Source organism: Dipteris shenzhenensis, chromosome 25, assembly GCF_047967505.1.
Source record: "Dipteris shenzhenensis isolate YYH24624 ecotype China chromosome 25, Dip_SZ_1.0, whole genome shotgun sequence".
NCBI lineage: Eukaryota > Viridiplantae > Streptophyta > Polypodiopsida > Gleicheniales > Dipteridaceae > Dipteris > Dipteris shenzhenensis.
In genome coordinates this window covers 45,182,327-45,210,195 of record NC_141620.1, presented here as the reverse complement: position 1 = coordinate 45,210,195, position 27,869 = coordinate 45,182,327, and the positions used below count along the sequence as shown (strand labels likewise).

Below are 27,869 nucleotides of genomic sequence, written 5' to 3'. Positions count from 1 at the left end.
CAAGAGATGACCACAAACTTCTATTAGTGTTTGTTCCAGTCTGAGGGGGAGTCTCTTCAGGCTCAAGAAGCCCGAGAGGTGGGGGAGCCTTTCACCGATGAGGAGCTATAAGTGCCGTGAAGAAGATGGACTGACCATGTCCTTCTTTAGGTGCTTGTGGGAGCGCATCCACACCTCGATTCATTTGGCCGTTTTGGAGATTGTTGACTTAGGTTCTTTTCAGACACTAGCACAAAAGATTTGTGTCCGGCACCCACTCCATGGCCAACTCTATTTGCAACATGATTGGCCCATTCGATTTCCTGCTCTCCAACGACAACAATCAGACGACCACCGAGTAGGCGGGTGGTGTGGGTATTTAGGTGGAAGAAACGTGGAAGGAGACTTTTGCAAGGTGGCGAGACAAGGAGGAATTCCAAAATATCTAAAACACTTCTTCCTCATAGGATTCCTGTTCTTTCATCTTGTATGCTTCCATGTAGAGAGCAAATTAGTACAGAAGCTACGTGCAACTTTTTGATACTGCCGAAACCCTAATTTCCTCCATAGCTATGTCGTTCGCCTCCCCCTTGGACTCCATCTTCGTGCCCTCCGACCTCCCCTTGCCATCCTCCTCCCTCCCCAAATTCCACCACTTTGCCTTCCCTCGCCCTCCCCTCCCTCCCCTCTCCCTCTCCAGACTCCCCAGATTTTCCTGCTCCGCTTCTTCCGGCTCCTACCATCGCGGCGACGACCCTGGCTTCAGCCCCGGCGACGACCACGAGCCCGACGTTGACCGCGCCTTGCATTTGGACGGCAGCATCCCTCCCACTTCCGATGGCTTCCTTAAACAGGTCTCGTCCCGCGCTTACGACATGCGGCGGCAGTTCGAGCAGAGCATTGACACCAGCAGTTACGATGGTTTGTCTCGGATCCCTCACGATAGGCTCAGCATAGAAAGTCATAGGTGTGCAGGTGCTTTCGATCGTTGAATTGGTGAGAGACGGACATTGTGAGCGTCATTGTTAGCCAAACTATATCTTTACCGCTGTTCCTCGTCAATCCCTCGATCTTGGGTATGTTTTCCATCGTCAGCAATCTAAGTGTAAAGGCACGCATAGAGTTTAGTGCGATTTAACATCTGACTAATATATTTCACTCGTCAATATTAATGGGCATCCGGACTGGCAAGTCTTGTGCTGCTGGTGCTACCCTCTTTAGATCTGAGCGTCATTCTGGAAGATTGGCACAAGTGTTACTTTGAAGACGAAACACCTGACAGTTTGGTCGTGCTTCTTACATAATTGGCATACACAAGAATGCGACTCCATGAGGGGGGGCAGAATACTGAGTGTTACAGCCAGATGTTGGTTTCTTTCGATTGATTGCTTTATGCAAGAGACGGGATCTAATACGGCTTGTTCAAGGAAAAAAAAAGTTCTTAATGATAACAAGCCCTCCGTATAGGTTATAAATTAATTGCATAAATAATAAATTAAGACATTGAGTGAGCAAGTCCGAGACACAGGAGGGGTGAATAGAAAGAGGGAGTCTGGCTTGTAAAAGCGGCGAGGTATTTCAGCCACTTAGAAGATAATTTCAGAAACACAAAGAGAACACAGGACCAAGAACGAGGAGCTAGATTGCTCTTGATCCCAATCGGCCCCCAACTTTGGCGCCCCTTTTGGTATATGTTTATTTCTTTATTCAGTAGGCTAAATTACAGCAAGGCTAAATGCCCTCGCACCTGTCCAAACACAGCCCAATGGAACCTCAACACTGGCAAGCACAAACAGCCTGCTACTACTGAGCCAATTCTGGCTCAAAAAGGCATCCAAATCCAGTGCATAATCCATGGCCAACGGTTCCAAAAGTACTAGCAGCCCATCTTAGCCACACAGCTCTCAGAGGCTGTCACCAGTGCCAAACCTTTGCTCCCATTCTGGGGATAGAGCTGACAGAGAAAAGAAGGCGACTCCATGCACATTGTCTGATAGATAATAATGGAAGCAACTCTCTGCTGTCCAGAGCTGGCATGTGACACCAGACCCAACAGTTTGCCCTAGATGAAAATGAATCAATGTGGAAGTTCCTTGCAGGCATGCGAGTCAATCTGGTTGCTCTGGTTGAAGGCGAATTCACCTGGCAGATCCCCAATTAAAGGCGGTTCAGTTCTGGAGGCTCCTGGCAAAGGCAATTCCTTCTGGAGGCTCCCTGGCTGTAGGTAATTTCTTCTAGAGGCTCTAGGCGAATTAGTTTTGGAGCTTCTGGCAGTAGGCAATTTCTTTTGGAGGCTCCCTGGTTGTAGGCGAATCCTTTTGGAGGTCCCTGGCTGTAGGCGAATCCTTTTGGAGGGTCCCTGGCTGTAGGTGAATCAGTTTTGGAGCTTCTGGGAGCCCTGCCATCTCAGTCAAAAATCAGCAAGGTGATAGCCTTGGTCCAGAAACCTGCCTCAAAGCAAATTTCACCTTCTTGTTTGCTCCCAAGCCAGCTTGCCAAACTTGGCCCATAGAGCTATTTTCAGCAATGGGATTTTTACCCCTCTTGTCCTTTAGTTCCTTGCATAGTTTTTTCCATACCTGACCATACGCAAACGTCATATGGGTATGGAAGTATGATTGGAGTGTGGTTCAGCCCCGGGGCTGAATCATACGTGCCCCTAATTTTACCCCAAAAAAATCAGAAAAATATAGAATGTACACATTTACTTGAGAGAGAACTACAAAACTTTCAACTTCAAACTTCAAACTTTTATTGATTTTAAAGTCATGAAGAGTCCAGCCTCCAGGAACTGGATTTTGTCATCTGATACATAGTGATGGACACCAAAACATCATGATCAATCATCAAAGGTAGCAGGTAGTAGATACTACTAACTAGAAAAGTGAAAGAATCCTGGGACTTGTAGGCTGCAGGTACTACATCAAAGGCAAGCTGGAAAACATCATATAACAAACTGAAAAGGTTGCCAGCCTGGGTCCTGCAAGCTGCCACAGGCTACAGCCAAGAAACAAAACTGAAATGCATCACAAAGCCTCAAGGTGCATCCTCATCCTCATCAGCATCAGTGCCCTCCTCCTCCTCCTCCTCTTCCTCCTCCTCCTCATTCTCATCAGCGTCAATCTCATCTGCCTCACCATGGGACTCCAAAATATTGGAGTCGCTTGAAGCTGCAGCAACATTCATCCTCCCTGTAACAAGAGGGGCTGGTCCGGCTGGAATCTCCTCTTCTCCCTCTGTAATCTCTTGCAAAGCAAGCAGCCTTTCATCATCCTTCTCCTTGTTGATCATTTCCAAGGTCACTTCTATCTTCTCAAATCCCCTCTCCTTGATTTTGGAGATCAGTCGCAAATTAGTATGGATGTATCCTAATTGTTATGTATTCTTTGGAAGAAGCCTATTCCTTCTTTTGGTATGTGTAAGAGAGAATTTCCTCTCACAAGGAGAAGCACATGTCCCCTGCGAGAGCACTCGAATAGCCAACTGTTGCAAATTTGGAGTGTGAGTCCCAAATGTCTCCCACCACTTCACCCCTTGGTGCATCCTCTTATCATCCTTCGCAATTGCCCAAGCAAATGTGCCTAACATGGACTTGTAAACATCAAACTCATCAAATAAGATGCCGTGCCTCTCAACATCATACTTCGTGTACCGCTCAATGACATCCATCCACCCATCATGCACCTCCTTATCACCATCTGGATCTCTCTCTCTCCAAATAGGATGGAGAACAAAAGCAGCTGCATGTAAAGGAGAGTGCATCATATCCCACCTATTAACACACAAGGCTCTGACATCAGCCAACTTAGAGGAGTCTATGCCATCTGTAGTCTGTATCTTCTCCACCATTCGACCAGTGAGCTCATATACACGTCCCACGGTAGCCCCTTACCTATCAGCGAAACGGAGGATCTTCAGAATAGGTGCACATATCTTCACTATGACTTTTGCTTCTTGCCAGAACGAAGCGCCCAATACAATGGAAGACACCTGTTGTGCTTTCACAGTGCGTGATACTTTCTTCCTGCAGTACTCATCACTCACAACCATACGACGCAATCCATTGTAGACTCTCTCATCCAACAAGTTTGCTAACACAATAAACATGTAAGCAAACCGAGTCTGTGCAGGTTTTACTAATTCCTTGTTGTTGAAAGTTCTATATAATGCTAACACAGTGTGCTTCCGAGTAACAAATGTGACAATCATGTTGACATGTGTTAATGCCAAGCATGTTGCCGAATGTCCTCAAACAAGAGGTCAAGGCAATGGCATGTGCATCTAGTATAGAAAATATGAGGCCACTCCTCCTCTATCAAATCTCTTGCTCGCACGCAGTCAGATGCATTATCCATGCACACCTGCATCACATTATCTGGCCCAACATCAAGAATGGCATCTTTTAATATCCCAAAAATGTATTCCTTTGATTTGTACTGCCCACTAGTATCCACAGACTTCAAGAAGACAGATCCAAAAATGCATGAGACCATAATATTAATGTGAGGCCTACGCCGAGTGTCAGACCAGCCATCACGCACTATGCTGCATCCATACTTTTTCCATTTCTCCTGAAACTGCAGCAACTCTTGATCTATGCATGCCACTTCATTTTTCAGCTCCGAAGTGCGCAAGGATTTGTAAGATGAAGGCTTAAAGCTAGGCCCAACTTGGCGAATTGCACGGACCATTTCCAAAAAATATGGACTCCTCACCTTCCAATAAGAAATGTCCTTTGTAAAGAAAAAGCGCCGAAGAGCAATGTGGGCATCCTTCCGTGCCTAGGACTCCCATGCCTTGGCCCAGGCTCCCTTTAACACCTTTTGTTTCTTATTTTTTGGTTCATGTGTAGATGCACTTGCACTTGCAGCACCACTCTTCCAGGCATCTCCCAAATCAGCCACATCTACATCAAGCTCTTTTGCAAATTTATTTTTACCTGCCTTTGCTTGCAACCTTCTACAAGTGTCGTTCTCATTTTCAGGGGGGGCAAGGGTCAACTCCAAGGCTTGTTAGCCTTGGGGTTGACCCTTGCCTTTGCTTGCAACCTTCTACAAGTGTCTTTCTCATGTTAGCCTTGGGGTTGACCCTTGCCTTTGCTTGCAACCTTCTACAAGTGTCTTTCTCATTTTCAGGGGGGGCAAGGGTCAACCCCAAGGCTTGTCAGCCCAAGAAAGTGTGCTCTTATGCGGGTAGGTCCTCCATCCCATTTGTGAGGGTAGTACTTGCATTTGCAAGTAAACTACCCCTTTCCTAAAGGCTTCAGTGTCTCCACAAATTCCCATTCTTCTCCTTTTTTCTTCCGAGAGAGAGAGAGAGAGAGAGAGAGAGAGAGAGAGAGAGAGAGAGAGATGAGAATGTGGATTTTAGAATGAGAAGAAACTTCAAGACCCAAGATTTAACAGATAACATGGAAGAGATAAGAGGGAGTCAGTGGTCACCTCGGTCCTTCTTCAATCGAATCCTGAAGGCTAAGAGTCACAAGAGCTTAGAGAATCTTCTCTTGTTGAAGGTGAGGACCCAGGTAGCTGAGATTCGAGAGCTCAAGGTGGAGTCTGGAGTCTGGACAGTGGAAGGCTGCAGCCTGCGACAAGTTTCAATAGTTGGAACTTGGAGGGCTGGTTGTATGGCAAGCTACATGATCTTGGTACGGCTAGTTGTACGGCTGGCAGCTTGGCTGTATGGAAATTGTACGGTTGGGCTCAAGGGCCAAGGGCCAAGGGTGGAGCTTGGAGAACTGCGTCTGCTGCAAATTAGAGACGAATGACCATACGGGCGGGCGTCCAAGGCCTGTAAGTATATTTTTTTGCCCAAAAAAAAAAAGTGTACGCGTACGGAATAGACGTACGGTACGGATGATTGTACATGTATGGTTCCAACTATGGTTCCTTGCATAGTAGGCCCATACACTAGATTAGCCCTTTTTTCAATTCTAATCAATGAGAGGGCAAAAGTATTCACAGGTCTAGGAAATTCACGTCCCCTTGACATACCCCCTTTCTTGAAACCTGGCAAAATGTCCTTGTTTTGCACTCAAGAACTGCTATACATGAATAAAAGAAACAATAACACTGGCATAGAGTGCCATCACAAAAGCATGTACTGTACAAATAGCATTGCAGAACGAGCAATGCAAAACCAACATTGTAGAACGAGCAATGAATAACCAATATTGTAGAATGAGCAACACATAACTAACATTGCAGAACGAACAATGCATAACCAGCGGTGCATATATGATTCAGTAGAGCTCGATATACAAACCATATACCGATGCAAAGCAACAGTGACTAGTACATTGATCATAGGAGTTCCATGGTAGATATACCATCAACAAGCGGTATCTTGGGTGAGACATGAAGTTTCACCAAGTGATTTCTCTATAACTGAGCCTGTCTGTACGGAGGGAGTGGAGGTGCTACCCCCTCTTGAGTATTAGGCAATGCTTTAGATCTGTGCTCTGCTGAGCTTGAAAGAGCCACAACTGGCTGGTTCAAGCTGAAAAGCTTGTAGGTAGAGGTACAACAACTGAGGTGAATCTGCCAACTCATCCTCCTCCATCCCCTTCGCATTCAATGTGAAAATTACGACAAATAACCATGGGAAACTCTACCTTGGATTTTTCTTTCACTATGTGTCAATATTTGTTTTGGAATCAAGATCTCATCCAGTTCCTCTACCTTTGGCTGTTTCTCATAAGGCATATCTTCGCATGAAATGGCTTCGGGAGACTCACATAAAGGTGTTGTGAATTTTCCAATGATCGGATAGCTTCAGCCTGTAAGCCACATCATTGATCCTCTGCAAGACCTGAAAGGGTCCATAATATCTCGTACTGAGCTTGGCATACACCTTGGTCTGACCCTTACGAGTTCTCAGCCTTGCTTTCTAGAAAGGCAAAATAACCAATCACCCGGCAAATACCAATTCAAGGCCGTGCTTATCTATGGCTTCCTTTTGCTTTACTGAGTCCTCTGGAGAGCTAATTTGATCTTCTTATATGCCTCATCCAAATTCTCGAGATACGTGTCCATCTCAAAGATTTTATTATCGTATGAAAAATGGGTGAGACTTTCCTCTCGCCTTCCATAATTTCAAATGGAGCCTTACGTGTGGAAGTATGCACTGTATTGTTATAAGCAAATTCTACCAGTGGCAAATATTACTCCCATTTTTCTTTATGATCTGAGACATAACATAACATTTCAAAAGTTCAAGGACAGTGGAATTTGCTTCTTCAGGCTGCTTATCTTTCTGGGGATGAAAAGAAGATGAAGATTTCAGCGCTTGGCACATGCACTATCTGGAAATGGAACATACACAAGAAATTTTTCCAACGCTTATGTTTCTCTGATAACTTTTGCTGAGTGAGAAAGTATCCTGAACTTGTCTAGACATAAAAATTAGCACCAAGCAAATAGTGCTTCCAAGTAGAAAGAGGCTATTGCCTGGTATTATATCAATGGCATGATCCTTAGGCCTTTCTGGTGGAAGTTCTCTTGGCAGAGTCTTAGAAAAACAATCTTGAAGAAAATCAGCTCGCTCTTTATGTAGCCCAGAAAGATGAGAGGGAGTATCTTTTGGCTGTATTGCTTTTGCAAAAACCAAATACACGGAATTATGCTTTTTCATTATAGAAGAAATAGCCAAAGTGGATACAATAGGGATTGACTCTCCCTTTAGTATTACATCCAATTCATGAGTCTTGCCGGTGTGTGTCAAAGTAATCTTCCTATTAAACGTGTCTACACTAACAGCCCGAACACTGTGGCACCACGGCATACCCAACAATACATCACAATTATCTAGAGGCATGATATACAAATTTTCAGTATCTGTATAGCTCTAAACGTGTAACCAAAGCTTCCAATGATGGGAGTGATTGGTACACTGAAGCCTCTGAAGCTCTGTTGCAGAGCTGTCTTTGATATCATTGTAGAACTGATTGAGTGATTAAGCGTGTTGGAAGATCACCTCCCCATGGGGGAGGTGAACCTAGGTTCTGAGAGAAGGCCACATGGGCAGCACTATGGCTGCCATGGGGGCAAAGATCGGAGAAAGAAAAGAGGAATACCTGAAGCTTTAGAGGTTGCCTCAGATGGCAAGACTATGCAGGATGGATGGCGAGGCCAACGGCCCCCTAGATCTACGCTTGGCAAGAGGCGACACATTGCCGAGAGGCTCTAGGCAACAGATGACAGCATGGTGAGGGCTATGGGCAAGATCTTGGTCTGCAAACAGGCCTGGGAAGCAGGCCGTACATAGGAGCACCTATCAGGCGGGGGCATCGGGCAGGCCTGCAATAGGCTCCGACTGTGACAAGGCAGCAACCCAAAAGGGCCTGGCACATGTTGGGGTAAAGGCACATTGCCACCCTTTTGTTAAAGATATGACACCTATGACTGTCTTAAGACAGTCATAGGGTGAAAGCCTAATCCTAATAAAACCTATGAGTTTGTGGTGTGGCTCCAACACTTCACACCCACACCTTTGTGTCTCCCCCTCTCTCTCTCTCTCCTTGGTTCCACTCCCTCTCTCATTCCCTCTCAACTGGTATCAGAGCCTTCACCTCTCCCTCTCCACTCCTGTCTACCCCTCCCTCTCCCCTCGGGCCTCGTGCCCTCAGCAGCGGCAGCAGCGAGCTCGGCAGCGAGCAGCGCGCGCGGGTAGAGCAGGGCAGCGGGCAGGCAGCGCGCGCGGGCAGAGCAGGGCAGCGCGCAGGCGACGCGGGGCAGCTCGCACACGCAGCAGCAGCTAGCTGCTGCTAGCTGCGCACCGCACAGCACAGGTTGCTACAGCCTTTTCGTACGGTCAGGTACGGTCGTCCGTACCGACTGTACGGACGCCGTACAGGCGGTCGTACTGTACGTACGCCGTTGTACGGTCGTTGCGTCAGGGAGGTACAGTTCGGATTTTTTGTTTTGGGATTTGTACCCTGCGCAGGTACAGCAGGTACAGCAAGCATTTTTTTTTTTGGGGGAAGAAGAAAAAGAGAGAGCACTCTGCTCTTCATTCCCGGTTGTTCAGTTCTCAAAATTGTGTGTTGAAGGTACAGCAAGTACCCTCGTGTCCCTTGTGCTTGAGGTGACTAGTGCCACAGTGTGTGGTGGTTGCACAGTTATCTTGTTTCGGGAAGGTCAAATGCCTTGATTTTGCAGAGGGCTTTTATGCTTTTGCTGAGTGCAAATCTCAGCTTTTGGGTGACAATTTCAAAGGGCTTTTGCCTGGCAGTTTATGCAGTGTATGCTTTGAGGCAGTGTGGAGCGAGAATGCTCACATTGGTCTTGTTTCCGCAGTGTATTCAGTGACATTTCTTGCAGGTCACATTCTGTGTACGACACCTTGAAAAATCTCAGTTGAGCCACGCTTGGCCAGGGCGCATCGAGTTTACTCGGTCCCTAACTGTCCATCGTTGACAGTGCTCAAAAGATTTTCTCTTCAGTGTTTGTACGTTGGGATCTGTGTTGTTACTGTGTACACAGGGCCGTTTATGCATCACATTGTCAGGTGAAAGTACCAGGAGAGCGCTGTATTTTGTATGCTACCTCAGTGTTGAGGTGTTTTTCACTTGGTACAGGTGTCAAATCAAGGGGCTTTTGCCCAGATTTTGCTTGTGAGCACTTGAGTTACTGTTTGAGACCTTCAGATGCCTTTTATCCCCTTGGCAGAAGGGTGATTGCTTGGGATTTGTCCCATTCTTTGTTGCAGGTTTGTGACAGGCTGAAGTGCTTGGAGCCTCTTTTCAGTGAACAAAACAGTGTATGACAAGTGGTTTATGCATATAAAATCAGTGCAATACCTCATCTGAGGTGGGAGAAGTGTCCAGGACAGCAGTGTTTTGTGCTTCGTCAGCTGATGATGCACTGATAAAGCACTTGTGGAACAGCTGCAGCATTCTGAAGTTACTGTTTTATGCCTATTTGAGCACGGTACAGTGTGTCAGAAAGTACAGTGACTGGAGGGAAATTTTCTGTTTTGCTGCAGATTTTGTTTTGACAGTAAAAACAGCACTATTGTGAGTGCTCCTGGCTCTTGATAGAGCAGGTTTTTCTGAGAAATCAGAATTTTATTTAGTCATTTTTGACTTACAGGGAGTCAGGTACTTTCCTTATCTGATATGGCATCAGGGAGAAGTGAATCTTCAATTCTGAACATAAAGAAATTGGAAGGGGCACACAATTATGCATTATGGGCAGAACAATGTTTGAATGTACTTCTGCTAAAGAAGATATCTAAGCCCATAAGGGTGAAGGGTGTCAAGCCATCTGGGATGTCAGATGATGAGTGGGAGGAGCTTGATTTGTCCGCTAGGGCTGCTATCATGCTTACTCTCAGTGATTCTCTTGTGTTCAATGTTCAGGCTGAAAAGACCTCTTATGGCCTATGGCAGAGGCTAGAAGAGTTGTATGCCCAAAAGAGTTCAGCCAGTAAGGTTTATTGGTTGAAGAAGCTTGTTGATCTTCGCATGAAGGAAGGTACAGCTATGACCTCACACTTGAGTGAGTTCAATGCCATCTTTACACAGCTTATTGCACAGGGATTGAACCTTGATGAGGAGTTCAAGGCTACTTTCTTGTTGTGTACCCTCCCTGAGAGTTGGGACACTTTCAAGACCACCCTGTCTAATTCAAATGTCACTCTTATGTATGCTGATGTGGAGAGCTCTCTCCTTATGGAGGAGATGAGCAGGAAGAATAATGCGGGCAGCAAGTCTTCAAATGCTTTGCAGGTACAGGAAAGAGGCAGGACTCAGCAGAAGGGGAGATCTGCTGGAAAGTCCAAATCCCGCAGTCAGTCCCGTGGCAAAAAGGATATTGAATGCTTTTACTGTGGCAAGAAGGGACATGTGAAGTCTAAGTGCTTCAAGTTTATACGGGATCAGAAAGCCAAGAAGGCTGAGACAAAGGATGCAGGCAGTGGAAGCAAAGGCAAAGGCAAGGCCAAGGCAGATGACTTGGATGCAGTGAATGTTGCAGCAGAAGACAGTGAAAGTGACAGACATGATGTTTTATGCTCTTCTGCTGTAATTGCACATACATTGGTTATTGATGGCCATGACATGCACACCTGGCTCTTGGATTCAGGTGCTTCTTTTCATGTTACTCCTCATAGGGAGTGGTTTACTTCCTACACAGGTACTCATGGAGTTGTTCACCTTGGGAACAACTATGCATGTCAGATTGCAGGGATTGGCAGTATACAGATAGTATTCCCTGATGGACGCACATTTATGCTTGATGGTGTTCGCCATGTGCCGCAAATCAAGAAAAATATGATTAGCACTTGCTTGTTGGATGACAGTGGTTACCACACCATATTTGGGGATTCCAAATGGGTGATTACTGATGGCCAGGTTGTAGTGGCTGAGGGTTATAAGAGTGATACCTTGTACCCTCTTTATGTTTCTAGTGTAGGTAATCATGTTGTTGCCATAACCGAGCTGCCAAAGGTTTCATTGTGGCATAGCCGGTTGGGACACATGTCCGTTAAAGGAATGCAAGAACTGTCATGTTTGGGTTATCTGCGGTCTCTTTCATTTTCAGATTTGCCTACTTGTGATCATTGCATATTTGGCAAGCATTCTATGACTCCTCATAAGAGGAGAACTCCCCAAAATAGAGCACCGCTTGATCTAGTACACTGATTTGTGTGAGATGCCACAGCTATCACTAGGGGGTGCAAAGTATTTCATTACTTTTATTGATGATGCCACACGCAAAGTGTGGGTCTATTTCTTGAAGCATAAAAGCGATGCCTTAGATGCTTTCAAGAAGTTTGTCGCTCAGGTTGAGAATCGGACAGGTCGCAGGCTGAAATGCCTCAGATCCGATAATGGGGGTGAGTATGTGTCACATGCTTTTGTACAGTTTTGCGAAGCTAAGGGCTTTAAGCAGGAACTCACAGCCCCTCATAATGCATCTCAAAATGGTGTGAGTGAGCGGATGAATCGAACTATTCAGGAGAAGGTTCGATGTATGTTGTCTTATGCTGCATTGCCCCATGGCTTTTGGGCAGAAGCCGTGCAAACAGCAGTTCACATAATTAACAGGTCGCCGAACAAGGCTTTGGAGTTGAAAGTGCCAGAGGAGGTGTGGTCTGGCAAGCCACCTTCATATAAGCACTTACGTGTGTTTGGCTGCGAGTGCTTTGCTCATATACGCAAAGAACTGCATACCAAACTGGAGCCAAAGTCTTCCAGATGCATCTTTATGGGTTATGGTGACGAAGGTGAAATGGGGTACAGGTTATGGGATCCCGTCAATCGGAAGATTATACGCAGCAATGATGTCATCTTTAAAGAGGATAGTGTACACAAAGAACCCGTGCAACCTGTGGAATACAGGAGGGTTGTTTATGATGATGTCGGACAGCAAAGAATGCCCATTAATATGCAGCAGCAGGCTGCTGTAGATAACCCTGTTCAAGAGGGTATACAGGCTGAAAATCAGCCAGACAATTTTGCCAATGATGCACCACTGGATATGCCAGCAAATGGGGCTGTAGAACAGCCAAATATGGTGGTACAGCCACCCGTCATGCATGACGAACAGGCTAGACAGCAGCCTAATCCGGAACATTTTGTTAGGAGGAGCACCCGTGTACAACGGCCTCCTGACAGGTTTGTTCCAGGAGCCAATAATGTGGCTGATTGACAGATTGTGGTGAGCCTTCCAGCTTCAAGGAAGCTATGGGAAGAACAGAGAAAAGGAAGTGGGAGAAAGCCATGCAGTCAGAAATGGACTCCCTACTTCAAAATGATACATGGGACTTGGTGCAGCTATCTGCAGGCAGAAAGGTTTTGCCATGCAAGTGGGTTTACAAAGTCAAAGTGGATTCAAATGCTTTACCGAGGTATAAGGCCAGATTGGGTGCCAAGGGATTTAAGCAGGAGAAGGGCATTGACTTTGATGAGATCTTTTCCCCTGTAGTCAAGATGACTACTTTGAGAGCAGTGTTAGCTCTTGTTGCTCATGAGGACATGGATTTATGTCAGATGGATGTGAAGACTGCTTTTCTTCACGGAGATCTCCATGATGAGATCTATATGAGTCAGCCAGAGGGATATGCTGTTAAAGGGAAAGAGCAGCTTGTGTGTAAGCTCAAGAGGAGCTTGTATGGACTCAAGCAGGCGCCAAGAGAATGGTACAAGAAGTTTGATGCCTTCATGCAGTCCCAAGGGTATCATAGGTGTGAGACCGATCATTGCTTGTACACCAAACGGGCAAAGGATGGCAGTTTGATGCTACTCATTCTATATGTGGATGACATGCTGATTGCCAGTAAATCTCAGCAAGAGATTAGTGCTTTGAAGAAACAACTGCATAAGTCTTTTGACATGAAAGACTTGGGTGATGCAAACCATATTCTTGGCATGCGGATTATTCGTGACAGGTCCAAGGGACTTTTGTTTCTGTCACAGAAGGAGTACATTGACAAAGTACTGGTTTAAAATGGAGGGGGGGAAGTCTATTAGTACCCCGTTGCCTCCACATTTAAAACTCAGCAGTAAGGACAGCCCCAGATCAGATGATGATAAGGCTGAAATGGCCAAGGTTCCGTATGCATCTGTAGTTGGTTCTTTGATGTATGCCATGGTTGCCACTCGTCCGGATATTGCTTTTGCGGTGGGAGTCATCAGCAGGTATATGGCAAATCCAGGCAAGCGGCACTGGGAAGTAGTGAAAGGTGTCTTGAGGTATCTCAAGGGTACCAAAGACTTGTGCATATGCTATGGTAGGCAGGATGTATTGGTGCATGGTTTTACAGATTCAGACTATGCAGGGAATGCAGATAACCGGAAGTCTACTACCGGTTATATTTTCACATTTGCAGGAGGTGCTATATCATGGGTGTCTCGGTTGCAGAAATGCGTTGCACTGTCAACCACTGAAGCTGAATATGTTGCAGCCACTGAGGCTTGCAAGGAAGCAATATGGCTTACTCGGCTGGTGGGAGATTTGGGCATTACAGGAGATATGCCAGTTTTGCATTGTGATAGTCAGAGTGCTATCATGTTAGCAAAGAATCCGGTCTTTCATCAAAAGACCAAGCACATAGATGTGAAATACCATTTCATCAGGGAGGTACTGGAAGACAAGCGACTTGAGCTTGTGAAGGTGCATACTGATGATAATCCTGCAGATTTGCTCACTAAGAGCTTGCCTACAGAGCGGTTTGCACATTGCCGCCACATCATGGGATTAGGATGAGACCATTCTTATTTTATGGTCTTGTATACAGTAACTGTATATTGCTGTAATTTTTATTCTTTTCTCCCCTTTAGGTACATTGGCCTTTAGGTGGGAGGTTGTTGGGGTAAAGGCACATTGCCACCCTTTTGTTAAAGATATGACACCTATGACTGTCTTAAGACAGTCATAGGGTGAAAGCCTAATCCTAATAAAACCTATGAGTTTGTGGTGTGGCTCAACACTTCACACCCACACCTTTGTGTCTCCCCCTCTCTCTCTCTCTCCTTGGTTCCACTCCCTCTCTCATTCCCTCTCAGCACATGCCCTTATACAGGGCTGGTTGGACCAGCCAACCAAGTTGGCCACCAAGTCAGTTGGCCCATTAGGGCTGACTGGTACGGCATTTTGGCAGCCCCTTGGGGGCCTATAAAAGGAGGGCCTTTGTGCCCTCATATGTCATCACGTGGAGCAGTTAGAAGTCAGTAGATTGGAGTAGCAGGAAAGACCTACCTTGGGCCTATCTTCTGGAGGTGAAGGAGGTACATCATAGACTGTAGACAAAGCTGAGAAAGGGCTGCCCACTTAGGCTGGCTTCCGGACAGCAAGGTGGAAGGGATCTGGATAGAGAGTCTACTACGCTCGAGGTGGAGCATGCGGGCTCTAGTCTAGAGATATCTGGCAGATAGTAGAAGTACCTTGTGGTAAGATTAAAGAACCACGCTCTGGTGGGACTTTGGATCTCTCTCTCTCTCTCTCTTGTTGTGTCCATAGTTTTGGACGGAAATATATTGTTTTGGTAGCTTATATATCTGGCTGGATTATTGCCTATTGATGAGTCTGCACATCTATATGATGCACATTAAGTAAAGAAGTTTGTGATTCCACTCCCCACGCACACTATGTGAGCTCTTGGGCTATTCTATCGATCTTCTGCTGTGCGCACCCTCTGTTGGTCGATTTCTAACAAAGAGGAGATACATTTGCCACAAAAAATTTGTGTCATGTTCTAGGGCTATTATATTTTCTTGCTTCCTTAAATTAGTAGGAGCTTCATATGTTCTTTTGTTTTAGAATTTTTAAATGATAATTTTCATGTATGTTTGTGAAGAGGAAGGAAAAACTGTGACATCATATAACAAGGATGAATAAAGGACCAAAAAATGAGTTCATTGTTGTTGTTTCCTCTTCACAAGGATTGCATAGTTTGAAAGAGTATAGCGTATCCCCTAGATCAGTGTTTGAAATAGAGACTTGAATGTGAGGGCAGTAGAAAAACATAATAATCTTTGGGGAGTTTAGCATTCCTCAATAGTGGTGAGGTTGAACATGCCACATGTGTAGTCGTGCTTTGCTTACAAAATGACTTGCTTTTTAAGGAACTTATTTTGGATCTTGGATTTTATAGTCTTCTTGGTAGAAGTTGATATGTGACCATATTGATTCTTTTTTAATGTTATCAGTACTTGAGTCAAATCCTTGGAGGGAAGATGCGAAACCTGTGTATGTGCTTGCCCAAGAAGAGAATAAGCTTTTGACCATGCGAACAAGGAGGGAACGCAGGTGGTCAACTTTTTAAGAAAATGCACCTATTTTGTTTATTCCAACGCATGGCCAATATTTAATTGACAATGAACGGTTTGATTGACTAGTTCTATTTTCAATGTTGAACAACAACAGTGAGGTTGAGAACGAGTTGAATCTCCTTTTCCCAAAACGAGGCAGTAGAAGAGGAGCAAATGGACTTCCAAGGTCTCCCTCTTTCGAACAATCTTCCAAAAATGTTTCCACGTCAAACAATCGCTTTCGTATGGTAGTAGAGGATGTTCGCGAAGGAGTACTGGTATTGCACTTGCCCTTTCTAGAGCATGTTTCTTATTTGCTAAACTTACTTGTTTAGGTGTTTATGTACAATTGGCTTTTGTTTGTACGAGTTTTTGTGTGTTTTGTGGTTGGATTTTAAATGTATTCTTTGTATGGTGGCTGTGTTTTTCCATAGAAAAGCATTCAATTACATGGTAAGTTAAGAAGTTTTAACACATTTGTCAGTGACAGGTGTTTGAGGACGAAGAAGAAGCAACAAGATATTGCAATCTATTAGATGGGCAAGGCAAGGGTTGCATGGGTGTCGCGGAATTAGATGCTTCTGATGTAAGTTACAACTACACAAATGTCATGTCTTCTATTTTTCGTTTTCAATTTATGAGTTTAGATAGATCCTATAAGCTATATTCTTTTAAAAGTGATAGCCTTGCTAGAAAACCTATAGGTTTGCCTCCTCTCTAGCATTCCTTGCCCTACTACCTCTTTTGCATGATTGAACGAAAGACTATAGATTAGTAGAGCAAAGGTTTACGACAGTCTACCAACCAATAGCTGGGAAGTACTTGTGCTGATCCAAGCCAATCTCTGTAATGACGCTTCCTCTCAGCCTAGACCATCGATAGTATCATCCCAATCCACAAAAAGCTAATGGCTAATGTGTATGCTTTGACACTATAGTTACACATCAATGAGCATGCTAAGTCGACAAGCATGAGGTGATTGGGCTAGGTAAGCTTCTAATGGGATCACTCCAACCTGGATTGTATCTTCACTCTCTCTGAGTACTTATTGAGGAGGCGAGAGCGGAAATAGAAAATATATTGTTACTTCTTGATTTTTGGAGGCCTTCAAGTTGGTCCCTTGTACTCGCCTCATCTCATAACTCATATCCCTAGGCATTGTAGACAAGGTCGATCGTGTGCTTGTGGCTCTATCAAGTGGTGGTGGTACGTCCATGACTAGGCATTGGCTAGTTATGGAGGTCAGTTGGTATAGAGGCCTCGATCCTAACCTTGGGAAGGTTAGGACATATAACACCTTTGGTATATTAAGGATAGTCTTAGGGTGAAGAACTAGGACACCTTAGGCTCACTTGGGTTATCTTGGGATTTGTGTTTCTAAGGGCACGGGGCTTAATGGGATGACCATTGGGGTTGGTGCCCTAAAGATAGCCATTTGTGGGGGGGGGCTGCGTGTTATGGGATACGTAGTCTCACGGGGGTTGCTTGACCTCTAGCTTGGGGCGAGGATCTATGGTGGGTGGTGACGCACTAGCCACACTTTATCACATTCCTTGCTTGCTTTTGGTTATCTCATTGGTAGGCTTACAATGAGAGATCTTGTTAGAGGTTTGTTTCAAAGTTACTTGTCACAAGCTTTGGTGTTTTCTCAAAGCACTGAGGTATGAAATGATCCCTTTTCACATGTGGAACAGATGTATGCTCTTGTAGGTGTCGAGCATGTGATGTTAGCTCCATCTGCAATTGCACTTGATAGTTTGGAAGCCTTTGGTATTGCAGTTTTACTAGTAGATGTACTTTTTAGGGAAAATTCATTGGTTTTGTGGCGACAGAAACATGTACAGATGTGCCTCGAGGATTGGTGAAATGGAGAGCAGGTTGTACGAATCATGGTTAGGCCGAGTTGTGTGTCTAGTGGGCTGTTTTAGGAGCTTCTTGTTGATGGCAAATTGCTATTTATCCTATCACACAGAGGTCATCCGGGGGTACAAAGGACGCTGAATATGGGCAACGGGGCTTTTTTTTTGCCTAAGGTGAAAGCCGACATAGATTTTTATGTTTGACATTACCAACAGTGCCAAGTCAATAAAGCCGAGTGCTTAAGACACGGTGGCTTGTTGCATTCTTTGGAGATCTCAGGTTTTGTGGCCGGATTTATGAATAATGCGATTTGGGTGATTGTTGACCGGCTCTAGATTCATTCCTACTCGAGAGGAAATTTCAGCAACATGACTTACTCATCAGTTTGTTCGTCTTTATGGCTTGCCTTCTATAATTGTAATTGACAGAGATGCTAAGTTTATTGGTCATCTTTGACATGCCGTATTCAAGAAATTGTACTCCGTTAAGCATGAGTACAACTAACCATCTAGAGGCCGAGGGTTAGATTGAACGGGTAAATCAGTAAAAGATATGCTTGTTAGAAATTACCCAACAGAGGGTACGCACAGCGGAAGACTTATAGTAATGCCCATGAGCTCACACAATGTGCGTGTGGGGTGTGGAATCACAAACTTCTTTACTTAATGTGCGTCACATAGATTAGATGTGCAGACTCATCAATAGACAATGAACCTGCCAGATAGAGAAACCACCAAAAATGTATTTCCGTCCAAAACTATGGACACAATACAAAAGATATAGATCTAGAGTCCCACCAATGGTGTGGTCCTCTGATCTTACCACAAGGTCCTTCTCCTATCAGCCAGTTATCTCTAGACTCGAGTCCGCGTGCTCCACCTCGAGCTTCTATAGACTATCCGTCCAGATCCCTTCCACCTTGCTGTCTTTGCACCAGCCTAGGTGGGCAGCTCTCTCAGCTCTTAGTCTGCAGCTCCTTGTGCTCCCTTCACCTCCTGAACATAGGCCCAAGGGAAGCTCCTTTGCTGCTCCTATCTGCTGGCTGTTTTCTGCTGCAAGTGATGAGAAGTGAGGCCTCAAGGACCTCCTTTTATAGGGCCCCAAGGGCTGGCAAAAAGACCGACCAGCCTGCAGGAAACTGGCCGACCAGACTGGCTGACCAGTCTGTGGCTGGTCCAGCCCTATAAGGGCTCACAACCCGGGGCTTTTTGGGCCCACACTTCTAGGGCCTTTGGTTCTCCAATCTAGGCAAGGGCCCAGCCCTATATAACCCTGCCTGGCCAACCTGTGTGGGCTATAAATATGCCCCCCAGGGTCAGTCCCTTGCAGCCCTCCTTGCTGCTGCTTCTGGACACCTGGGTGCCCACTCTCCAGCCCTAAACCAGGGCCTCCAAACAGGCCCAAAACCTGCTCCACATCTGCGCTTATCCATCCTTCACATCCTGCCATCATTGCGCCTCTGCCAGGCCCTTCTACAGCAGTGTACAGAGCCGTACACCCTGCAGATGTCAGTGCCATGTGATCGCCTCCTATTCTGGGTCCCTTGTGCTGGCTACTGCTTCGCCTTTTGCTGCTGCAGATCCATCCTAGCTCTGGGTACCTTCCATGTTCTTTGACGTGAGGTGCTGCCCATGTGGCAGCCCCCTCTCTTCTTTTTCTCTTGGGCACATCCTGCCCTAGGTCTCCCTCCCCCACGCTCTCCTCATTTGGGGGCTTACAGATGGGGAGGTGACCATTCCAACAATGCTGAGGGCATATGTTTCTAGGAGACAGTTTGATTGATAAGAGTTTTTTCCAATTAGAAGAGTTTGCGTACAATAGTGCTAAGCACTCTACTGCTAAGGAGAGTTTGTTGACGTTGATTATGGATATCAGCCTAGGCCCTATAGTATTGAATGTTAGGGTTGGAACTCCAACTTATTGGTTGCAACAGCAGCAATGGGAAACATGAAGAGTGCTCAAGATGAGCATAGTTTTGTGCCAACCAGAAGGGCACACCTCGATCTCTCTTAGAAGACCAATGGGTATATTTGAGAATCCCTAAGTCCTCGGGTAACGAAAACTTGTGTGGTTTACAAGATGTCTCACGGTTATTGTGGCCCATACTTAATCCTTTAAAAGACTAATGATGTGCCTTACAAGTTGCTACTAGTTGATCATGTTCGGATAAGGCGAATCTTTTATGCAGCCGATTTAAAGAAGTGTTGGGTGTTGGAGAAAGCTTAGTTTTTGAGTATGAACTAGTAAGGCTAGAAGGCCGTACAACTTTTTAGAGGATGAGTTAGGGCATGTTCGTGGATTTATCTAGATATAAGTGAAGGAGAAAAGGAGAGCAAGAGCACAGAGAAAGAGAGAGCAAACCACGCAAGTGTACTGAAAGAGATAAGGAACAATATACAAGTGTTAGAAATGACCCAACAGAGGGTACACGCAGCGGAAATAATGCCCAGGAGCTCACACAGTGTGCGGTGTGGGTGTGGAATCACAAACTTCTTTACTTATGTGCATTCAATAGGTGTGCAGACTCATCAATAGACAATGAACCAATCAGATAGAGAAACCACCAAAATATATATTTCCGTCCACAACTATGGACACAATACAAAAGAGACAGATCCAGAGTCCCACCAATGGTGTGGTCCTCTGATCTTACCACAAAAGTCCTCCTCCTATCTGCTGGCTATCTCTAGACTAGAGTCCGCGTGCTCCACCTCGAGCGTGAGTAGACTTTCCGTCTAGAATGATCTTCTCCACCTTGCTGTCTGGAAACCAGTCTAGGTGGGCAGCTTCCTGCAAGCTAAGTCTGCAGCACAAGATACTTCTTTCTCCTCCTGACTGTAGGCCCAAAGGTAGCCCTGCTGCTGCTCCTTCTGCTGGTGGAATTGCTGCTCCAGATGATGATCTCAGCAACCTTCTGCCCTAGAAGACAGTCTAGGTTCAGCCTCTCCCTGGGCTAAGTCTGCAGCACCTCAGCACAGTTCACCTCCTGGTCATAGGCCCAACTGCTGCTGCTCTGCTGCTCCTTCCTGCTCCCTGAAGTGCTGCTAGGCTGGATGATGAAATGAGGCCTGAGCCTCTCCTTTTATAGGCCCTGAGGCCTGCTGTAGAAAACCGACCAGTCTGCCCTGACTGGGCCGACTGGACAGACTAGGTTGGCTGGCCCAACCGACCTGGTTGGCTCAGCCCAACCAGCCCTATATAAGGGCCCTTTGCTGGCCCTTTGTTCCATGCAGGGTCCAGCTCCTTTGCTGCTGTCCTGCCACCTGCCAGCCCTGCTTGCAAGCCATAGACCTGCCCATAGACCCCCACTATACTGCGCCTTGCTTCGCGTACACGTCCGTACTATTGCTGATGTCATCGTGCCTTTTACCTGGGACACCCCGCCATGTCTGCTGTTCTAGATTCCCCTCTTCCAGGCCAGATCCTGATGCTGAATGCCTCGCCATCTGCACCTGTTGTTGGCGCCATCTGTTGCAGCCACCTTGACTACAGGTGTGTTCCCTTAGCTGGCTGCCCACATGACAGCCTATGTGCTGCCCATGTGGCAGCCCCCCCTCTCTCCCTTCTCTGGACATATTCTGCCCCAGGTCTCCCTCCCCCACGCTCTCCTCATATGGGGGCTTACAGATGGGGAGGTGACCATTCCAACACCCCCTCTCACCGACACATCTCGGCCCAATGCCAACACGTCGATGAAGATGCTCCAGTAACTCCCTGGTCGTAGTCCTCTGGAACCTTTCGGTGTCGAAATCTTTTCCTGGCTTTTCATCCAGTGGCTCCTGCTCCACCAGGTCCGGTTGCGCTTTCGCACACCATCTTGGTATACAGGTCCATCTTTGGTAGCACCTCTTGGCACCACCTTCAGTCACGTTCCCGCCTCTGAACTGGAGCAATCCAACCATCACGATCTTCCAGTCGTCCCCCTCATAATGAGTGAACAACCTGGAGTCTTCCAGGCACCATGCTCTGAGGGTTTGTTTCAACCCGTCCTTCCTTTGGCAAGGTTTGCAACAAAAGTACATCTCCAGATCACCTGGACTGCGAACTTTAAACGCACCTCACTGAACCTGAGTCACCCTGCTTCTCGCAAGGGCACAATCCTCCAGTCATGGAAGTCGATTCCCTAGAGCTTCTGAATCAGGGTTGTCCTTCAGCAAGGTCCTTGCCTTCAGGCTCCCACACCTGTGAGCCTCCTACTTGGGCTCTGATACCATGTTAGAAATGACCCAACAGAGGGTACACGCAGCGGAAATAATGCCCAGGAGCTCACACAGTGTGCGGTGTGGGTGTGGAATCACAAACTTCTTTACTTATGTGCATTCAATAGGTGTGTAGACTCATCAATAGACAATGAACCAATCAGATAGAGAAACCACCAAAATGTATATTTCCGTCCACAACTATGGACACAATACAAAAGAGACAGATCCAGAGTCCCACCAATGGTGTGGTCCTCTGATCTTACCACAAAAGTCCTTCTCCTATCTGCTGGCTATCTCTAGACTAGAGTCCGCGTGCTCCACCTCGAGCGTGAGTAGACTTTCCGTCTAGAATGATCTTCTCCACCTTGCTGTCTGGAAACCAGTCTAGGTGGGCAGCTTCCTGCAAGCTAAGTCTGCAGCACAAGATACTTCTTTCTCCTCCTGACTGTAGGCCCAAAGGTAGCCCTGCTGCTGCTCCTTCTGCTGGTGGAATTGCTGCTCCAGATGATGATCTCAGCAACCTTCTGCCCTAGAAGACAGTCTAGGTTCAGCCTCTCCCTGAGCTAAGTCTGCAGCACCTCAGCACAGTTCACCTCCTGGTCATAGGCCCAACTGCTGCTGCTCTGCTGCTCCTTCCTGCTCCCTGAAGTGCTGCTAGGTTGGATGATGAAATGAGGCCTGAGCCTCTCCTTTTATAGGCCCTGAGGCCTGCTGTAGAAAACTGACCAGTCTGCCCTGACTGGGCCGACTGGACAGACTAGGTTGGCTGGCCCAACCGACCTGGTTGGCTCAGCCCAACCAGCCCTATATAAGGGCCCTTTGCTGGCCCTTTGTTCCATGCAGGGTCCAGCTCCTTTGCTGCTGTCCTGCCACCTGCCAGCCCTGCTTGCAAGCCATAGACCTGCCCATAGACCCCCACTATACTGCGCCTTGCTGCAGCCCTTTGCCGGCGCCTTGTCCTTCCCGTACACGTCCGTACTATTGCTGATGTCATCGTGCCTTTTACCTGGGACACCCCGCCATGTCTGCTGTTCTAGATTCACCTCTTCCAGGCCAGATCCTGATGCTGAATGCCTCGCCATCTGCTCCTGTTGTTGGCGCCATCTGTTGCAGCCACCTTGACTACAGGTGTGTTCCCTTAGCTGGCTGCCCACATGACAGCCTATGTGCTGCCCATGTGGCAGCCCCCCCTCTCTCTCTTCTCTGGACATATTCTGCCCTAGGTCTCCCTCCCCCACGCTCTCCTCATATGGGGGCTTACAGATGGGGAGGTGACCATTCCAACAACAAGACCTAACTACAGTTAGTAGTTAGGGATCCTAACTGTGGTTAGGGGAAAAACCCCTAATGAGGGAAAAGTGTCCCTAACCCACTTATTGGTCATACATTGGCCACTGCCATTAATTATGGCAATAATTCCAACACCCCCTTGTAGTGCCAAGGTGGTGATGTACAAGGAAAGGATCAATCACCAAAAGGAGATAGCTCCAGGGCACTGCGAAATGCCTGAAACTTCACTTTGGTGAAGATGTTTGCAACATTGTCGTGTGGAGACATAGATCATACCAATCTCCGTGCATGCAACTTCTCTCTGAGCTGCACTACGAGTTTTGCCAGGCAAAGGAGCATCAAGCATACTCTCCCTGAGAGTTTGGAGCAGCCATTTTGGCTTCTTCTATTTCTATAATCTCTTGCCTGACAGCATCTTCCATTGCCTGTGTAGGAACTAAATTAGCCGGTGGCTGAATTGGGGCATGTGCAACATGAGGAGCTTGCTGTAAATGCTGATTTTCAGCAGGGATTTCAGATGCGGAACCCAAAGCAATGGGTAAAGTAATCCCTCAAAAACATCATCTGATGTGGAAGAAGTTGGCACATTAAATTCAGCTTGTGTATCTGCTGAATTTTGAAAAGATTACATCTCTGCTGATAAAAATCTTGCGTGTTGTAGGATTGTAGAGACGGTAACCTTTGCTCTTTGCACTATACCCAACAAATATGCATTACAGCTTTGTCAAAATTCAACAGGCACATGGGTATATGCAACACCCCCACAAAAATGTTCCACTGAAGGCTTTCTCCCATGCCAAACTTCATAAGAGTCTTTGTTTTCAAAGCCTTAGTGGGAGCCCGATTCAAAACATAGTTGGCACACATGAGACCCTCAAAGCCAAAACTTGTGAGGCAATTTTTTGCTTGTGAGCATGCATCTATCCATCTCCATAAGAGTTATATTCTTCCACTTAGCTTTGCCATTTTGCTTAGGGGTGAGCCTCACTGTAAGCTGATGTGTGATGCCTTTCTCTTTCAAATAAGCCTCAAATTCATGAGAGATATACTCCCCTCTCTGGTATTGTGATAATTCTTTCTATCTTAAATGGTGCCTTGCCTATCAGCTAGTTTTAGATGCTGAGAGACTAAAATGAAAACGTTTAGACTTCACAAGCAATTGTAGCTTGAATGAAGAGATTTTGGACTACCTGTTGATTAGCCTTACACTCGTCATCTTTAAAGACAACCTGAAATCCTCTTTTATCGAGAAAGGACACCGAAAGCAAATTCTTCTTGATTCCAGGCACATAAAGTACATCATGAATTCTGAAATTTGTGAGATCTGTGGCTGTGAGTACAATCTCACCAATACCATAAACTGAATAAGAAGAATCATTTGCACAAGACACCCTTTTTGCAGCGGGTGATGGATACAGAGAATCAAACAAACACGTCTTGGAAGTGATGTGTTTGGTGGCACCACTATATAAATACCAATTATTCAATGTCTCATTGACATTGAAAGTGCATGCATCCTTCGAAGGATTATATCTGCAAGTCAAAAAAGCATAAGAGTCATCCTTAGATGTGGCTGTAGTTGTTGGAAAGGTCACCTCCCCATCTGTAAGCCACCATATGAGGAGAGCATTGGGGGGGGGGGGGGGGTGAACCTAGGGTTTGAGAGACTGACACATGAGCAGCAGCATGGCTGCCATGTGGGCAACATGGCCTGCATCATGGATGGCACATGGCACAAGATGGCGGGAGAGCCTGCAAGGGGAGCCGGCAGCCAGGTCGGCCTGTCTGGAGGCTGGTAGGGCTGGTCACAGCCAGCCTACCAGGCCTGGAACAGGGGCAGACTATGAGGGCTAGACCCCACAAAGTTAAAGTGCATATGGCCCTGGTTTTATAGCCCTTTTTCCTACTGGGTTGGTGGTATTGTGGGCAGCCTTGCCCTAAATAAAGAGGACATAAATGCAGAGGGCACACAGCCCCACAGGTACAACCCACAGCCCAAGATAAAGGGGCTTTGTGGGGTCGGTTTTTGAGCAGACACTAAGGGGCTGCCAGTTGGCTACTACAAGGGGACCTTGAGGGCCTATAAAAGGAGAGGCCTCATGCCTCATTTCACATCATCTGGAGCAGCAAGCAGGAGCAGCAAAGACCAGAACCCTTGGAGCCTATTCTGGAGGACCAAGAAGAGATGGAAGGCTGCAGACCTAACTCAGCAAGGTGCTGCCCACCTAGGCTGATTCACATGTGCATCACCACCATCATGTGCATGAGGAGCTGAATCTGTGACAGCCATGCTTGAATCCTTTTTCTTTTCCTTGGCAATTCTTTTCTTGCATTATCCTATGTAGTGACTTGGCTTCTTGCAATAATGGCAAACGCCCTTTTCCCTTGGCTTCTCTGCATCACTCTTGTAAGAAGGCTGTCTAGAATCAGCTTTATGCTGATGTGTAGGCTGATTTGTGTGCTGCTTATGTTGCCCCTTCCCTTTGGGCTTGAATTTCGAAAGGATGGCATGCTTACGAGTCTGTGAAGCCATGTTCTTCCTGGTTTGCATGAAAGGTGAGAGGGTTGCCACCCCCCCTCAAAGACAACTTCAATTAATAACTGAGCAAAGAAGCCCCACACCTATACAACTTCTAGTGCAAGCTGTCCTCTGATGTAGCAATAGAACGATTTGGGAGACTCAACTAAGGTTAAGGAGCAGCCCCTCTGCTTCAATGTCCCAAGGCTGGTCATATTGCTAAGAACTATGCCTTTGTGGCCCTGAAGAAGAACAATGAATGTGGGAAAGGTAAAACAGTGCATATAGCAGAAGTTTCTGTGCTAAGTACGTTTGCTGGAATCCTCAGCATTGATTTGTATACTTTTGGCATGACTTGTGATAGTTGTGATTTGTTTATGGAAAGGTTGTCATTATACGTGTGTACAGCCGTAGCTTATGTGACCATATAGAATTCAGCCTTGTGGCTGATTATCATGGGGCTAATTCCGATATTTTCTGGATCTGGTTTGCACTCTCTCTCTCTCTCTCTCTCTCTCTCTTTGTGAGGTCCTTAGGGGTGTGCTAGGTGGAGTGTTTAGGCACATGGTAGATTTATTTGTCTCATAGGCTTCTGTGACCTTTTGCAGATGTTAATGAAATCTCTATATCCTGCGCCCCCCGTTGTCTGTGCTTGTATGTGCATGCACGCGCGTATGTGTGTGTGTGTGTGAGAGAGAGAGAGAGAGAGAGAGAGAGATTAACGTCCGCGGGAAATCTCATGGGTCTATGGGACAAGGTACACACAAAAAAAGTTGCAAATACATCCGGGTATCTAGAGAGTTGAGTCAGTGCTCAAGGCAACTCAGACCCAATTATTCAGATGCATAACTGGCTACTAATTCTATCTTAGAAAAACGGCTTGAATAACATCAGTTCAAGAGTGAGAGTCTTTGGGTTTAGATTTGAATTCACAAATCAAGGCTTGTCCATCACGATAGACTGCCCATTTTGCAGCTTTGCGCGCATCCTTCACTTTCGCAAGTTCAACATTCCTCGTTTGAGCTGAGTCGGAGTAAGCTCCTCAGATATCCATATCCGTGTACCTTTCAGCTTGTTTGTCTGTCGGAGAATCTTGGTTCTTCCTGCCCTCTCTGTGAAATAAACTTGTACTTGTGTTCCCTTCTGAGGGATACAACTGATGAGTTTCATCCCATTCTATTGGTGGTATCTCCTTGAGGCACGTGAGCTTTTTCTGACGGACAGCCAAGGCAATCCTCTAGCAGCCCCCCAATGGAGAGAGAGAAGTAGAAGTAGAATTTTATTATCGTCCTCGGGGGGCCAAAAATGACCCGTGGGACCTAATCCTCAGTACAAAAATCTCCTCTGCTGTGGAGGGGTCAAGAATTTTCAAGTTCTTGACAGTACAAAAAAAGACGAGTGACAAAAGATCCCAACGCTGCCGAAGAGGCAGTGGAGAGACCTGACGAGATCTGAGTGGTGTCTGCCAGTATCTGCTGATAGTCGTCTCTGATGTGTGCATATCGGGGGCAGTGCAGGGCTATATGTGCCTCTGTCTCTACTGTCTGCGAATCACAGAATCTGCAAACTCTGACATGTCGTGGCAAATTTAGCCAAGCTCTTGTCTCTATTGCCACGGTATGTGACCATGTGCGGAATCTGTCAATATTCCTGCGATAGAGAAGAGGTATGGAAGTACTGATGTATGGCTGAGCAGGGGCATCTGGTGTCATGAAAGATGACCAGCATAAAGGATTTATTTGATCGAGAGAGAGAGAGAGAGAGAGAGAGAGAGAGAGAGAGAGAGAATTGCCTTACCATAGTGTGTGCTGAGTTAATCAGTCCCCAAGCCTGGAGAGAGAGAATTGCCTTACAATAGTGTGTGCTGAGTTAATTAATCCCCAAGCCTGTTCTTTTTTCATGATTGTTTTGTGTGGTTGTAGGTTTTTGCATTGTGTCGGAAAATCAAAGCTTTGGCAGTTTTATTTCGACGAGGACGGACACCTCCATTACCAGAACGTCTGCAACTTAATTTGAAGGCTCGGAAACACTCGCTAGAAGATTGAAGCACTAACACCAGTGGAGAGTGGAGTCTGGCAGTTCCAGCTTAGACCGTTTTATCGAATCCCAACATCTGCAAAAAGTGGATGTAGTGTACAGATGTAGATTGATCTGATGTGTACCCTCTAGGATTTCATATCAGAAATTCTTGTTTAGCATGGTTTAACTATTGTAAACTATCATCTGATTCAAATTGAATCTGTATCTATATAGGGGATTGTCTTCC

General features: G+C 46.2%; 1 protein-coding gene across 1 annotated transcript; it reads left to right on the top strand.

Moving 5' to 3' along the window:
- The first annotated feature begins 435 nt into the window (after positions 1 to 435).
- Positions 436 to 27,869, top strand: LOC147885940 (plant/protein). The gene is made up of 5 exons (XM_087396510.1): positions 436 to 900; positions 15,632 to 15,731; positions 15,849 to 16,011; positions 16,224 to 16,319; positions 27,526 to 27,869. Exons 1-5 carry the CDS (start codon positions 552 to 554, stop codon positions 27,646 to 27,648), a joined length of 831 nt encoding a protein of 276 aa, XP_087252636.1. The 5' UTR covers positions 436 to 551; the 3' UTR covers positions 27,649 to 27,869.

Coding starts and splice junctions, on each gene's coding strand:
- LOC147885940 (XM_087396510.1), top strand. CDS start 552: ATGTCGTTCGCCTCCCCCTTGGACTCCATCTTCGTGCCCTCCGACCTC. Junction 15,732..15,848: donor CGAACAAGGAGGGAACGCAG/GTGGTCAACTTT, acceptor GAACAACAACAG/TGAGGTTGAGAACGAGTTGA. Junction 16,012..16,223: donor ATGTTCGCGAAGGAGTACTG/GTATTGCACTTG, acceptor TGTCAGTGACAG/GTGTTTGAGGACGAAGAAGA.